Source organism: Myotis davidii, unplaced genomic scaffold (assembly GCF_000327345.1).
Source record: "Myotis davidii unplaced genomic scaffold, ASM32734v1 scaffold228, whole genome shotgun sequence".
Lineage (NCBI taxonomy): Eukaryota > Metazoa > Chordata > Mammalia > Chiroptera > Vespertilionidae > Myotis > Myotis davidii.
In genome coordinates this window covers 1,201,979-1,217,004 of record NW_006300104.1, presented here as the reverse complement: position 1 = coordinate 1,217,004, position 15,026 = coordinate 1,201,979, and the positions used below count along the sequence as shown (strand labels likewise).

The following is a 15,026-nucleotide window of genomic DNA, read 5'->3' as shown; positions in this document are numbered from 1 at the left end:
CATGCCCTTGACTGGAATCGAACCTGGGACCCTTCAGTCCACAGGCTAATGCTCTATCCACTGAGCAAAACAGGCTGCAGCTTAATTCATTTACTTTTAATCTCTACATGTCTTTATATTTAAAGTGGGTTTTTTTTGATTCACCCTCATAATCTGTCTTTTAATTGGTGCATTTATGCCACTGACTTTCAGAGTGCTTACTGATAGAGTTACTACCATATCAGGTGGCTTCTGGGACTTCTGGGGTGGGGCTGCCTTGCCACCCAGGACCTGCCAATCGGTCCCAGGCAGCAAGGTGGGGCCGGCTCCTGGGGCTTCTCGGGCAGCAAGGTGGGGGCCAGCCTGCCCTGGATGGCGGAGTGCTGGCAGCTAGTGCTGTCCAGCCCTGCCTGCAGTATGCAAATCAGCTGCCATCTTTGTTGGTGGTTAATTTGCATATCACGCTGATTAGCCCATGGGAGGCGTAGCGAAGGTACCATCTATTACCATGCTTGTCTATTATTAGATAGGATTCTATAAATATATTTTAATGTCACTGTTAGAGTTAGCCAGCTATTTGATACCCTGGACAGAAGGTTTTTTTGTTTTCTAAAAAAGGTAGTTTCTAGCTTTCATTATTCCTAAACTAACAGAGGGAAACACCTAGACATTTTAGAACTTAACATTGCAATGGGTCTATATAGCTGCAATTCCATTTCATGAGGTACAGTTCAGCACAAAGAAGACTGGTTTGAAACCAAGGAATTCTGTAATTTGGTCCTACTACTGCTCTCTAGTGAGTTGTTGAAAAATTACTCAGAATGTGATATTAGAACTCACTATTATAAGAAATTACCCTGCAACAGAAAATCAGACAAACTGAAATGTACAATAGTAAACCTATTTTCCCTGAAGCATAAAAATGATAGAATTCAGATAATGTTTTTCTCCTGAATTGTTTTCTATAACCTATAAACCCAATAGTAACTAGCAGGCTATATAAGTACTCAGAATATATTTTCTTAGTATATAACGTTGGTCACATTAGCTCTAGGAGAAAATCAATGTATGTAAATGCATAGGCATAGAGGTACATATACATTGATATCTAAAACAGTCTAAGTCATAGCTCTATGTGACTGCAGTTATAACTGAATGGGAATATTCTCTCTCTCTTTTTTTAAGTGAATCACTGCAACGTAAAAACAAAAATTTTATCTTGTTTTGTTTCTTGGACTACTTGCCCCAGAAGGATTTTCAGCTTCAATTTTCAAAGGTATTTCGCAGAATCTTTCGAAAACTATAAATGAGTTCTTTACCTTTGTTCAAGTTTGACCATTTAAGTGCCACTCTGTAATGAACTGATAATAAGCAAATAATGCTAGGCTATGAACAATAAATCTTACAAAAAAATAAAAACAACCATACATTTTTGGGAAATCAAAAAGTTGGACGGTCTAATAAAAATTAGATAGCATCTCTCTAGGACTGATAAACACACTAAGATGTCCTTGAAAACAACTACTTTCAAAGAACAGCAACCAAAAGAAAGTATTTGGCGAGGACAAAGGTTTGCAATCAGAGATTTTTCCCTAAATACCCTCCCTGCAGCACACAAATCAGAATCGGCACTGTCTGCCTGCCTCTCACCCCTGACCTGTCCATTTTCATCACCAGAGCCCAGAACACCTCTAGCAGAGGGAAGCAGAAGACAAGGGGAGAAGGGGCAGCTCACCTCCCTGACTTTCTCAATGGCGTTGGTGAAGATGTAAATGATAACGAGCCACTCCTGCACACTGGGCTGAGGCTGCATCTCCACCAACACAGTGAAAGTGAACAGCATGAGGAACGCCAGATACGCCATCTGTGAGGGGGACACACATTCCCTGGACGTGAGTCATGGTCGTAATAGAGTAGGCCGAGCAGACAGGGACTGAGCTGGGCAGATACACACATGTGACCTTCAATGAGATAACGTGAAAATACAACCGGGACCGCCCTCTGGTTATCGATAACCTAATATGGAGGAAAACACAAGAATCCAGCTATCTATTCTAGGATTAAGTGACAGGTGTGAAAGTCATTGTTTTCAAATGCATGGGAAGGGGTCACTGTCCTGTCCTGTGAGCTTCTGACCAGAATTTCTGGAACACTGCACATTCTAGAATGGGCATTTTCAGGCTAACAGCAAGCCCAGACTGACTCACACACCTTCCTCTCCATTTAAATATAGAAATCGTGTGTATGCCAACCACACCAAATGACTAGTGTCAGCATGTGCCTATTTCCAAATATAATACATCATGGCATTTACTACTGCTGGGAGTTTTACTTTATGTTGACTAAAACATTCCGGTTAGTGGAAAAGTATTGTCCATCTTTATTACATTAAAGATTGTTGATGCTTTGATTTCAGCACTTGACCTGACACAATGGTAGACATTCAAGAATATGTTTAATTACTAACTGGGTATATTAAACATAGATTTCCAAACTCTTCAAAAAATTAAAATATAGTAAACACACACATACATATGTACTAGTGATAATAGCTTTGTAATATTTTCCAACATTTTATCTTAATATATATTCCCAGAAGTAAAAGAGCTGAGCACACACATTTAAAACTGACACGTTACCAAATTGCCCACCAGAAAATTGCTATGATCACTAACAATGAGATGGGGCAGCCCTTTATATAGCTTCAGAGACAATACACAATGCTAACTGATCAACACTTGTATTAAAAATCCCAGGTAGGTAGAGAGAAAAATGGGTGTATGTGGGTGTTTGTTCATCTCACAAGAATCATCTTATTTTTACCTTACATCCCTATTTATAATATCTTTTTTACTAGTAGCTCCACCTAAGTTTTATCAGTCTTCTAAGTTTAGCTCTACATAGAGAACAGTTGAAACCACTTCTGATTTACAATAGTGATAGTATATACCAGTGGTTCTCAACCTTCTGGCCCTTTAAATACAGTTCCTCATGTTGTGACCCAACCATAAAATTATTTTCGTTGCTACCTCATAACTGTAATGTTGCTACTGTTATGAATTGTAATGTAAATATCTGATATCCAGGGTGGTCTTAGGCGACCCCTGTGAAAGGGTCATTCGACCACCAAAGGGATCGCAACCCACCGATTGAGAACCACTGGTATATACAATAGGTGGTATTTTAGGCAGGCAGGGTGGATATTACTGCCTATGAGCTCAAGAGCTACAGTAGAAATGCCTATTAAAGTTAAGATAAAGTCTATTAATTGTATACTTCCCAGGGTCTCTGTCTCCAAGTCTGAATATGTTTGATGACCCCTTAGGGATGTAAGATAATAAATTTGTTCTATCAAGCAGTTATTTTTTACATTTTAGTCATTATTTCATGGTGGTCAGACACTGTTGATTGTGATATTGGTGGTATTGCTTCTGATTCTTTCTCTTCCCAGTTTTTAAAAAAGATGTAAAAATGTTTACATTTTTGCTTTTTCATCATAACATTTATAACAAGACACTGTTTGAATAAAGCACACACGCTGTAACCTAGCATAGCAACCTGACAGCCAAGACTAAAATTCCTGTGCTCACATTGGTTATGGTGGGAAGATGTGGCTGGCTTATTTGTTTTATTTGTAAGCAGTTTTTTTGTTGTTGTTTTATTTGCTTTGCTCCTGTCTCTAAGAGTTCGTAAGCTGTGAATTTCTAAGGAAAGAAATATCTGAATACTCTTTCTCCAATGATATGGCAATGGTTAAAATTCTCTCAGAGCTACTATCATAGTCTCTGGGATATTCTATTTCATATTCACAAAAATTATGAAATACCATTTGAAAGAGCTATGACTTTGGAAAACAGATGAAAGTCATTCAGCGTTATGTCCTTACACAATAATTATATAAAGTCCATGTGCAGTTGAGCAAGTAAATATTTTGAAATATAACACATGAAGGCAAATATCCTTTTACAGTCCCAATTCAAATGTTTTAAATTTTGGCCATGAGCAATTTATGTATAAATAAGCATTAGAAAAATAATGCTATTAAGTAAAAGTTAAAAGCAATCAATACATTGAAAGTACAGGTCAGGCTTTCTCTGAATCTCTGTCATCCGTAACAGGTTTTGTATTTGTTCATACAATTAACCTTCTACACTTTTACTGTTCTCTATATATTTATAAACATGTCTTGAAGGAAAAAAAACACACTTGCATTTTCTAGATTACACACTATTCCTACAGGGAAAAAATGGACGGAACTGCTGACGTTTTTTGCTCCAGCTGGGGAAGAGAATCCACCTCACCACCGTGGCTAATCGTAGTGTGCCACTAAGCTTGACATGCTCAGTCCCGGCCTGCCAATGGGACGCACTCAGCACTTGAGAAAGAACATGCTTGTTCCCTCACTCCCAAACTGGGAGAGCTCTGTGCTAACTTTTACTCACCTCCCTCCAATCTTCTTTTCTACTCTTTGTTCCTTCCTCCCCCGACCCTTTTTTTACTGCAATTCTAGCTTTTATCACAAGTTGACAAATCAGGCATATCACCAATGTTATCATTAGGGATTAACCATCATAAATTGTTATGATGAAACCAACCGTATAAAACCAAAACTTGACAATTGGAGCGCTGTAGAACTCATAGACCTTCCTGGTCAAGGGAAGGGTCTGGGGACCACTCCTAACAACAAAGTGATGGTTTTCATCTAGCTTCTCATCAGAGCCCCTCTCCATATCACAGTCTTTCTGTAAAATAAACAAATAATTTATTGTCAGGGGCTTATCTAAAATATGGACATACCAAAGTATCCAAAAAAGATCATAAACATATGTAATAGACATATCAGGAATTAATTGGGCATCCACCTGCCAAATTATAATCTTAATCTTCAAAGGAAAGAAAAGTACATGTATTAGATAAGTCTTTAACCAGGTAAGGAACACAGGGTATTCCTGAAATGCAATCTGAGTCTCTAATAATCAGACCTACTCAAACTTAGGGCAGTAGCAAGGATTTTTAAATGGTCCCTGTTCCTGATCCATTTAGTCTCCTTTATCAGTATTTGGAACCTATGGATATTCATAAAAGTCCCACAAAATCAATAACCAATAATATAATTATTTTCAGCCTATAGGAGAACAAAATTGACAATCCCTGATAACACATCTGTTCCAATTCCTAAGAAAGTTGGATGCTGAGTTAGTTTTGGGATTCTGGCTTTGAGAGCTTCTCTACTCTTTTACAGCAAAGGTTCTTTCCCTGAAGTTCATGGACTCTATGAACTTCATGCAAGTATTTGTGTTGTACATGTATTTTTCTGGGGAAAGCATCAAATCTTTCATCATTTTCTCAAAAGGTATGTGTCAGCCCAAAGGGATTAGCCCTGCAGGTGATGAGTAATATGTATCTGTGTGGCAGAGAAGTGTTCGCGTGAGAAGTGACTATACAGGTGCCCACACAGGAGAGGCTTTAGAAATAGGGGCAAAAAGAAATAAAAAGAAAAAAGCACCTGCAGCCTGGTTGCTTTTGAAAAGAGGAAATTCAGGGATAATGAAAAAGAAGCCAACGAGACTTCATCCTCACTCTATAGAGTTTTGTATGGTTAATTTTTAAGCAGAAAATGCATTACTTTTCTGATTTTTTAAAAATTAAATAAAAAGAAATGCTATCCAATGCCTCTCAGACTAATACATTTCTTCAATCCATCCACAAAAGATCTCTCTCTAGCGTTAGATCCGCAAGATCAGCAACAGTTTTTCAAGCTAAGAAATAAATCACGTTTTGCCTGTTGTCCATATAAATGAAGGAAAATGTAATTTTGAGGCTTCAGCATCTAGAAGGGTTATCTCAATGCCTGATGTGAGTGTCATTCACGTCACTTTGGGCAGGAGATGGGGTTGTGACTTAGAGGTGCAGGAACAGACCTGGTTCCTGACAGGTCTGAACCAGCCCACAGTTAAAATGGCTTAGAACATATTACAAAGTCATCATTTACTATGATTTTTTTTGAAGTATTATATATTTTTTAATTGTTTTATTGCTTAAAGTATTACAAAGGGTATTACATATGTGTCCTTTTTTCCCCCCGCCCTTGACAATCCATTTACTATGATTTTAATGACATCACTACCACAGCAGAAAGACCCCAGAAAGCAATTTAAATAACGACCTTATTATTAACTTCCCTTACTATTTTTTCCAGGAGTGTTTCATTAGGTCTTTAATTACTCTTGGCATTTTGATATGAATTATGAAGTACTAATTGATCCTAACTTTGAGCTGAATTCAAAGATGTCATCTTCTATAACAACAAAACAAAACAAAAACATGGGAGTATAAATTTAAATTCAGGACTTTTTTTCCCTTAGAATAGGTAAACACCAGAATGTTTTTCTTACCTTTTATTCTACTCAAATCTCTCTCTCTCTCTCTCTCTCTCTCTCTCTCTCTCTCTCTCTCTCTCCCTCTCTCTCTCTCTCTTGCCTCCCCTATCATCCTCTCTCCCTCTTCTCTTCTCTCTCAAATAGGAATCTGATACCAGCAAACACACAGAAGAAATTTATAACTACAAAAATAAGCTCCACTACAATTCATGCCTACTTTCTACTGTATTACAGTCACCATTCCCACTTAATGATGCTCTGATAAAAATACATTATTATTCAATTTTTAAAAATGGTTTTGTGATTCAGCAATATGTCTAAGACTAAGTTCATCTTTCCTCTTCAAAACCTGCTCTTTTCCCAGGCATCCCTAGATCACTCTAAAGATGGTCTTGTTGTAACCATCATCTCAGTAACATTTGCTATCTCCCTCTTGCCCAGGTTCCACGTTCAGGCCCTATTTGACCCTTCGTTTAAAATCTGTCTTTTCTTCTCCACGCCCATTGCTACTAACCCTGGATAAAACCCTTATTACTTCTCACCTGGATGGTCACACTAGCTTGTTTTCTCCCTGCATCCAGTAGTCTTCTTGCTGCATCATCCTATACACTGGAGGCAGAATAATTTTCCTAATAGATCACCTTGACACTCTGGTCATATATGGTCACTGGCTCATCATTACTTACAGAATAAGAACCATATTCCTTCACAGGATATGCAAGAGTCTCCATGGCCTAGGCTCATGCTGTCCCAGCCACACCTGCAAATATTCCCTCCTTGCTCCACGTCCACCATAACCTGGACTCTAACCACACCACACAACTTATGATGCCTGATATACACCTTGCATGTCCTGCCTCTGGGTCCCTACCTGTAGTCTCCCTCCACTGAAATGCTGTTTTCCCTCTCCATATCCTCAAGTCACAGTTCAAACACTACCTCAATCATGAGGCCGCCTGCAGAAATGGGATATTTTGCTTAATTATACATGGGAGTTAAATTTATCATACATACTATACTCTCTCTCTCTATAATGTGATTGTTAAATAAATGTTAAATAAATAAACTTGGTGCATGTGTGCACTGTGCACACCATGAGAACTCAGTTTACGACGACAGTGCACTAACCACACAAGCATTCTCCTTGGTACTGCTGGGGTTCTGGTCACCATTATGCCACGTAAACTGGAAATCCTGGGACTGGGGAACGTGGGACATCTCCGCTTTGCTTTTAAATTCCAACGTCAAAATGGTGGGTGGCAAAAGAATACTTATGATGATCTTTAAAAGAAAACAAAGCAGAACACATAGTAGGGGTTAAAAAAGGCACAGTATTATTCAAATAACAAAATTAAAATTTTAGTGTATATAAAATGTCAGACCCATGACCAATTCAATTGATATCCTGATTCTTTACAAACTTTTTAACTCAACAATTCCAATTATAGAGGCATCTCCTCAGAAATACGCATGAATGCATATATGGATAGGGATGTTTGTGGTAGAGTTATTTGTGATAGGAAAGAACTGATGTCAACATAAATGTGCACCTATAGAGGGTAGCTGGTGTGGGACAATCTAACAGTGAAACACCATATAACCATTAAGATGACAAAAGCAGCCCTAGCCGGTTTGGCGCAGTGGATGGAACGCCGACCTGCAGACTGAAGGGTCCCAGGTTCGATTCCGGTCAAGGGCATGTGCTTTGGTTGCAAGCACATCTCCAGTAGGAGGTGTACAGGAGGCAGTGGATTGATGTTTCTAACTCTCTATCCTTTTCCCTTCCTCTCTGTAAAAAGTCAATAAAATATATTTATAAAAAAAAGAGACAAAAGCAATTTTGAGTATGATGAAAAGGTATCCAAGTTATATTAGGTGAAAAACCAAGTTTAGAGAACAATACAGCATGATTCCATTTTTGTAAAAAAAAAAAAAAAACAACAACAACAACAAAAAACCAGACAAAATATATATGCATATACATATATTCACTTAAAGGTTTTAAAATACATACATAATAATCATCCATATCCACAGTTTCACTTTCAGTTTACCCACAGTTAACCATGGTTGAAAATATTAAATGAAAAATTCCAAAAACCAAACAATTTATAAGTTTTAAATTACACACCATTCTGAGTAGCGTGATGAAACCTCAAAATATCCCCCTTTGTCCCACCAGGGACATGAATCATCTCTTTTTCCACAAAGATGGATCTATGTGGAATAATTTATGATTGACTTTTAGCTTATTTCTGCAATCTCATTAGTGGAATTAAAATGTGCAAGCTCTTTTACATATTTTATATCTTATATCTTTTATTTCTTTGTGTTTTCTATAGTGTATCCACAAAAAAAATACTTTTAAGAACAGTCATTCTATTTGGGACACACCACATTTTTAAGATCTGTAGGAAGAATAAAATTAAAATATAAAATATAAGCTTACAGCGCTCTTAATGTTCAGGCTTTATCCCTTTTTTCAGTTTCATAAGCACATGCATTTCTTTTTTAAAAATTTATTTTTTTTATTGATTTTAGAGAGGAAGGGAGAGGGAGAAGGAGAGGGAGAGATAGAGACATCAATGAGAATCATTGATTGACTGCTTCCTGCATGCCCCCTAGTGGGGATCAAGCCCAAAACCAGGCATGACCAGGAATCAAACCATGACCGCCTCGTTCATAGACTGACACTGAACCACTGAGCCATACCAGCTGGGTAGCACATGCACTTCTTACGCTTAACCATAATCTAAAGCTGTAAGCTTAGGTTTAATGTCAAAAGTTAAATGTCTTTAGTAGTTACGTAATTACTCTTGATAATTCAAGACGAGAGATGAGGCCAAACTGTAATGGAACAGAAGAATTTGGAGATAGTGGTGTGAACAAGTGTATTTGAGGGCAACTTTATAAAATAGCCATTTATTCCCTGAAAGACCACATTGAATGAGCAGAACAACAGAAATTGCTAATTTCATTTAGTTTATTATCAGTTGCTATTCTGAAGCTGAGCAAAATTTCACTAAAAATATCTCATTTATTTGTTGTAATTATCAGCGACAGCAGTTCGCTACTAATGTAATCTTGCATATGTTTTTAACGTCGTCTAGCCATCTCTGTGAGAATGCCTTTGTGATGGGACAGAGCTGGTACGATTATCCCACTTTTTAAGAGAAACTGTGGTCATAGGAGACAAAGTAGTTGTCAGGTCTCAGCTCATCTTTAGGAATCAATGCTATTAACTCATTTACTGAAGATATTCTTCTGGAAGAAGGAAAAAACTGAACCCAAGAGTACAGACCTTCAGACAAAACTAATATTAAATTCTATAAAGCAAGTGAAGGTACCTTTAACCAAGAGATCTTCCTCATTTTCAGGCGCCCCATCCACATGTCCGTCAGTAGCATTTGGGTACAAGTGTGCGAAACAAAGGGCCGTAGCCCTCCGGACACGGCCAGTTTCAAACAAGTAGAATTGCTCCAGTTCTTGAGTTCATAGGTCAGCAGCTTCATGGCCATTCTCTCATTCTGCTTGAATGCCTTTTCCAGCACGTCCAAGGCAAGCTGGCCGAACTGCCTGTAAGGACACAGTGGTGAGTGACCAAAACAAATGCAGGTGAGAAGCCCAGAAACATTCGAAAAGATAAGATCAGAGGCTCAGAAGAGAGCAGACAGCAATTTGAAGGATCTCAGTTTGCAGAAGTGATTGTAAAGGGATTGCCGCTCAGGAAATGGATTGTTGTCCCTTTCTTGAAGGAACAGAACCAGAGGGCTTACTTCCATGTGACAGAGAATCTGTCCACACCAGGAGTGCCTGAGCTATGCCTGGAAGAAGCCACTTCACACCACAAAACAGGCAACACGGAGCTTGGTGAGGGCTCCCTGATAAGACCTACTAAAGAATTTTTTACGGAAAATACTGTTCGAAACTGGCTAGCAATTAAGGAAAACTGTGATCTACTTTTTAAAAAAGATTTTATAAAATTTATACATGACTTCAGGAAGAACCAGACCCAGAGACATTTTTTCTGGAAGGTTGTTTTCACTGAAAAGTAGACAGTCATTCTCTGGAACTTTTTAAATAAAAATTATAAATGTGTTTCTATTAACTTCAGCTTCCATTTTCCTCACTACTATAATGCTTTCATAATTAAAAAAAAAATCAAAAAACATTTCTAACCTTCCTATCTTCCAACGTCACACTCTGGTTCTTTAATATATAATACATTTATTTGTTTTTCTGCCTGAGAGATACTTAAAGTAAACCACGAGTTTGAATTTAACTTAGTATCCAAGAGTTTGAGAGTTGAGAGGGACTTTCTAAATCATTAACTGGACATTTTGCAATGAGGAAACTAAAGTCCCAAAATCTACTCAACTGACTTGCCCAATTAGTAGGCAGCTGCACTAGAATTAGAACCCAAGGCTCCTGACTTGAAGTTCCATCTCTCTTCCCTTTCTTCCACAAAGCTGCTTAAAATACCTAAAAACCTTATTTATAGGATAGTGCGCGAAATGCCAGGGCAACAGGTCCATTCATCTCACACGTTCTAAGGTGAGGGAGATAAAAGTGTCTAACCGTTCTAAGAACTGTCGATGTTTAGTATGTAGTGAAGAGAGAACTCCTACTTTGAGTAATTTTTCATCTCTTCCGAGGCATCATCCACCATGTTGCTCTCCTTAGCCTCACGGGCCATGGCTCGGTAGAGTATGTAAGCAATCACCGCCTTGACCATGGCCTCCACTCCGTGCTGCCAAAAGAACATGGCCATCTTCTGCCTTTTCATCAGCACAGCCCAAACCAGCAGGTCATTGTAAGGGTAAATAAAGCCAGTAGACTCAGGGTCATCGGATATATTTTGTTCTTTTGACTTCTTCCTTGATTTATGAAGGACTATAGGCTTTTCCTGTTGGGAAATAAAATAGGAAAGGTTTCTAAATACTCAGGTACATGACATTCTACATAATGAAACAAGTCAGGTACCCTAGAGATGGAAATAATAATAATAGAACTTTAGTTCCCGCATATAAGTGAAATCATATCATATTCTACAGAACAATATAAACAAACAACAGGCTCAGAGATACAGAAAACAGAAAAATGGTTGCCAGGGGGAAGGGAGGGCTGGGGAACTGGGTGAAAAGGGTGAAGGGATTAAGAGGTGCAAATTGGTAGGTACAAAACATTCACGGGGATGAAAAGTACAGCATAGGGAATATAGTCAAAATATTGTGATGTGTGGGGCCAGGTGGGTACTGGAATTATCAGGGATGAACGCTTTGTAAAGTGGTTGTCTGACCACTATGCTGGACACCTGAAACTAATACAAAGTGATACTGAATGTAAACTGTAATTTAAATAAATAATTGTCAAGAGCAGTTAAAAAATATAATAGAACTTTATAAACCAGAAACCAAAACTTTGGCCTCTAAAGTAACTTATTGCTTGTTGTAGCTAATAGTTCCAGGGTCCCTAAGCTGAGATACGATAAGTTCATTTAGTACAACTTAAAACACTACACCTTTGGAACAGAGCCACTGAATATGTGACGACTTTTAATTTCCCAAGGAAATGGGTTGAAATAACCAACTGGATAAGTGGCAACTATTAAAAAAAAAACCTCTAGCCCTAACCGGTTTGGCTCAGTGGATAGAGTGTCAGCCTATGGACTGACGGGTCCCAGGTTCGATTCCAGGCAAGGGCATGTACCTTGGTTTCGGGCACATCCCCAGAAGGGGTTGTGCAGGAGGCAGCTAATCAATGTTTCTCTCTCATCGATGTTTCTAACTCTCTACCCCTCTCCCTTCCTTTTTATAAAAAATCAATAAAATATATTTTTTAAAAAACAACTCTAACCTCACCTGACAAATGATTCCTATCCCCTTAGAAAAATGTCATTAATGTTGCCAACATGCATCCAAATAGATTGGTTTTAAGTTTTCTTTATTCTGATTATATTCCTCTAGTGAGAGGAACGGGTAATGATGAAATACTATTCTCCACCTGGTAAACCCATCATTTATAGCTCATCTCAAATGCTGCTCTCTAACCTGCCATGTTCATCTGTAACACTGCGTATGTGTCTCAATAGCAATGTCCATCATACTGCAGTATGGAAATTACTTTGGGGCGGGGAGGACCATTTCTCAATTATCATTATATTTTCCCTAACCCACTTGCAGTCCAAATTCAACCAAGCACCCAACATAGTGCCTGGAAACTAATAAGATTCAATAATTCTTTTTTATTAAATTGGGGGGGGAGGGTAATAGCAAAAATTATAACAAGCTTCCTCTATTTCTATAAATAAAGTTTGTATTCATTGACGATAATTAAGGGTAATTTTATTTTAAAAGACTTTCATTCTAGGAGCTGTGGACAGCAAATCTCTTTCAGCCAATATAGGAACCATTTATATGGAAACTCTTGAGCAACGCATTCATCCCCAGAGGCAAGTGGGACTGAGGTTGTATAGCAAGAGGGAGAATAACCGGAAAAAGAGGGAGGGGGATAACAACATTGTGTGCATGCGCGTGGGCGCACACATTATCATTTTCATACTGTAACATTAAGCTAAAATTAACTGTAAGAAAGCCTCAAAGGGGAAAAATTAAGATGTAAAAGAGTAATCGAAGAGAGAAGTAAAGGAGAAGGAAGTAGTCATATCCAATTAGCCGCAGGGAAAGGGTATTAGGGTTTGGTGTTGGGTTAACAGTTACATTTTTCATGCCATCCCATGGACTGCCTTCCCGAGTCACCATCCGGACCAGGTGGCAGTAGGAACAAGGAAGACAGCCTGAGGTGCCAACCCCGGGTACTCTTTAGTTCCCAGTGCTCTGTCCTAGGCCTTTGCTCATTGTTATAAGGCAGCTCTGTTATACTTTCATTTGCACCATCTGTTTATGGTACTTGTTAATGGGTCCTCTTTTTGTATCTCCCTTTCTCCAATTTTAACCCCTTGAGTGCCGGGGGTTAAAATCGTGCTCCTCCTATCTTTCGCCAAAAGTGCCGGGAGCGCTATCAAAGCTTCGAAATGGCGTCCAGTTCTAAGTCTGCCTTTATTAGTGATGATGATATTGCTAAATATGTCAATGTAGTAAAGGTTTCCTTAAGTTTTTGAATATGTAACTTCATTTACTTGCGATTCATAATTTTTTTCCTAAACTGCTGTAAAGTCAGCAAAAATGCCCTGGCAATTTTAGCATAGTTCCTGGGATATTGGTTGGCACTCAGAGGGTTAAAGGAAGAAATGGTCTCAGTAGGCAAGAACAATTTTCTTTTCAAACGTAAAAATAAGAAACAGTACCTTGAGTTTGTAAGGCTGGGCGGTTCTGATGAACTGGGAATGCAGCGTGCTTTCTGCAGATTCCTTTCTCTTTCCTGAGGCACATCTCCCGGGAGCAGGGGACTGGGAAAGGCTCTGAGCAAAGCCGGTCGCTCGCTGGCATATAGTATTTTATTTTTAAAATAAAACAAAAAGGGGAAAAAGGAGATTATAATTATGACAATTAACACTGTATTTCTAGACAGTAATGAACACCAAATATGGTATTGTGTCCTACCAAATATCCCATGGTATTCTCTCATCCGGGATTAATAAGTAATCATTAATCAGATTAATTACTCACTGACCCAAAAAGAGCCTCCCATGATCTCCTTCTTATTAAGGGCACTGTTATTTCCCAGCACCTTAGGAAACGTGCTCTTTTGTTCCCTATTATGGATCTGCATTCCTTCTCAATGTGGAAATTCCATTAGAAATCAATGGATGTTCCATACCTGGAACAAGCTCAGAATAGGCAATAAAGATACACAGTTCTGATAAGGAAAAGTCCCCACTCACAAACAGCTGCCAGGTTAAGGTTAAGTTAGGAAGTTGTGGAATCTCTCCACGTGTTATATAAGATCGCCACCGGAATTCCAGTGGCTCAGCACAACAAAACTCATTGCATTGCCCTAACCGGTTTGGCTCAGCGGATAGAGTGTCGGCCTGCTGACTCAAGGGTCCCAGGTTCAATTCCGGTCAAGGGCATGTACCTTGGTTGCGGGCATATACCCAGTGGGGAGTGTGCAGGAGGCAGCTGATCGATGTTTCTCTCTCATCCATGTTCCTAACTCTCTATCCCTCTCCCTTCCTCTCTGTAAAAAATCAATAAAAGATATTTTAAAAAAAAACTCATTGCGTGAACCTTTAATCAATGAGAAAGAAAAACAAAGAGAAACATTGGTAAAGGGACAAATATAAAGTTTATGGTACAAACCCTAGGCTTTGAACTATTTTATTTATTTTTAGTTTCTGTTTTATGGATATAAATTAGAATAAAAGTGATGGGGTGAAGACTTTTTAAAGATAGTACTGAACTTATTATTATTGTGATAAAGAATTAATTAGTATCATCAGTGATAATCATGAGAATTATTATTAACAGTTACTCGATACCCACTATGAAAAAAAAACTAAAATATGGGTTTTTCAGTTATTGTTTTAGTTAGTCCTTTTGATAAATTTACAAAAGGAGTATTGTTATTCCCCTTTTATAGATAAGGAAACTGGCACACAGAGAAGTTAAGTTTCTTGCTCAAGATTACACAGCTACTAATGAGCAAAACAAAGCTTCAATTCCAGATCTCTCTGACTCCAAACCATGTATTTGCAACTGCATGATT

The 15,026-nt window shown here is 38.3% G+C and overlaps 1 protein-coding gene across 1 annotated transcript in view; it reads right to left on the bottom strand.

Moving 5' to 3' along the window:
- TRPM6 (transient receptor potential cation channel subfamily M member 6) overlaps nucleotides 1–15,026 on the bottom strand; it is a 117,583-nt gene that overhangs the window by 53,484 nt on the left and 49,073 nt on the right. The window contains exons 15-20 of the mRNA XM_015572264.1: nucleotides 13,666–13,800; nucleotides 10,988–11,265; nucleotides 9,707–9,935; nucleotides 7,488–7,640; nucleotides 4,575–4,721; nucleotides 1,715–1,843 (exon numbers count right to left, since the gene is read on the bottom strand). Of these exons, the coding sequence (XP_015427750.1) occupies nucleotides 1,715–1,843; nucleotides 4,575–4,721; nucleotides 7,488–7,640; nucleotides 9,707–9,935; nucleotides 10,988–11,265; nucleotides 13,666–13,800 (1,071 nt within the window). The remainder of the gene's footprint in view (nucleotides 1–1,714; nucleotides 1,844–4,574; nucleotides 4,722–7,487; nucleotides 7,641–9,706; nucleotides 9,936–10,987; nucleotides 11,266–13,665; nucleotides 13,801–15,026) is intronic.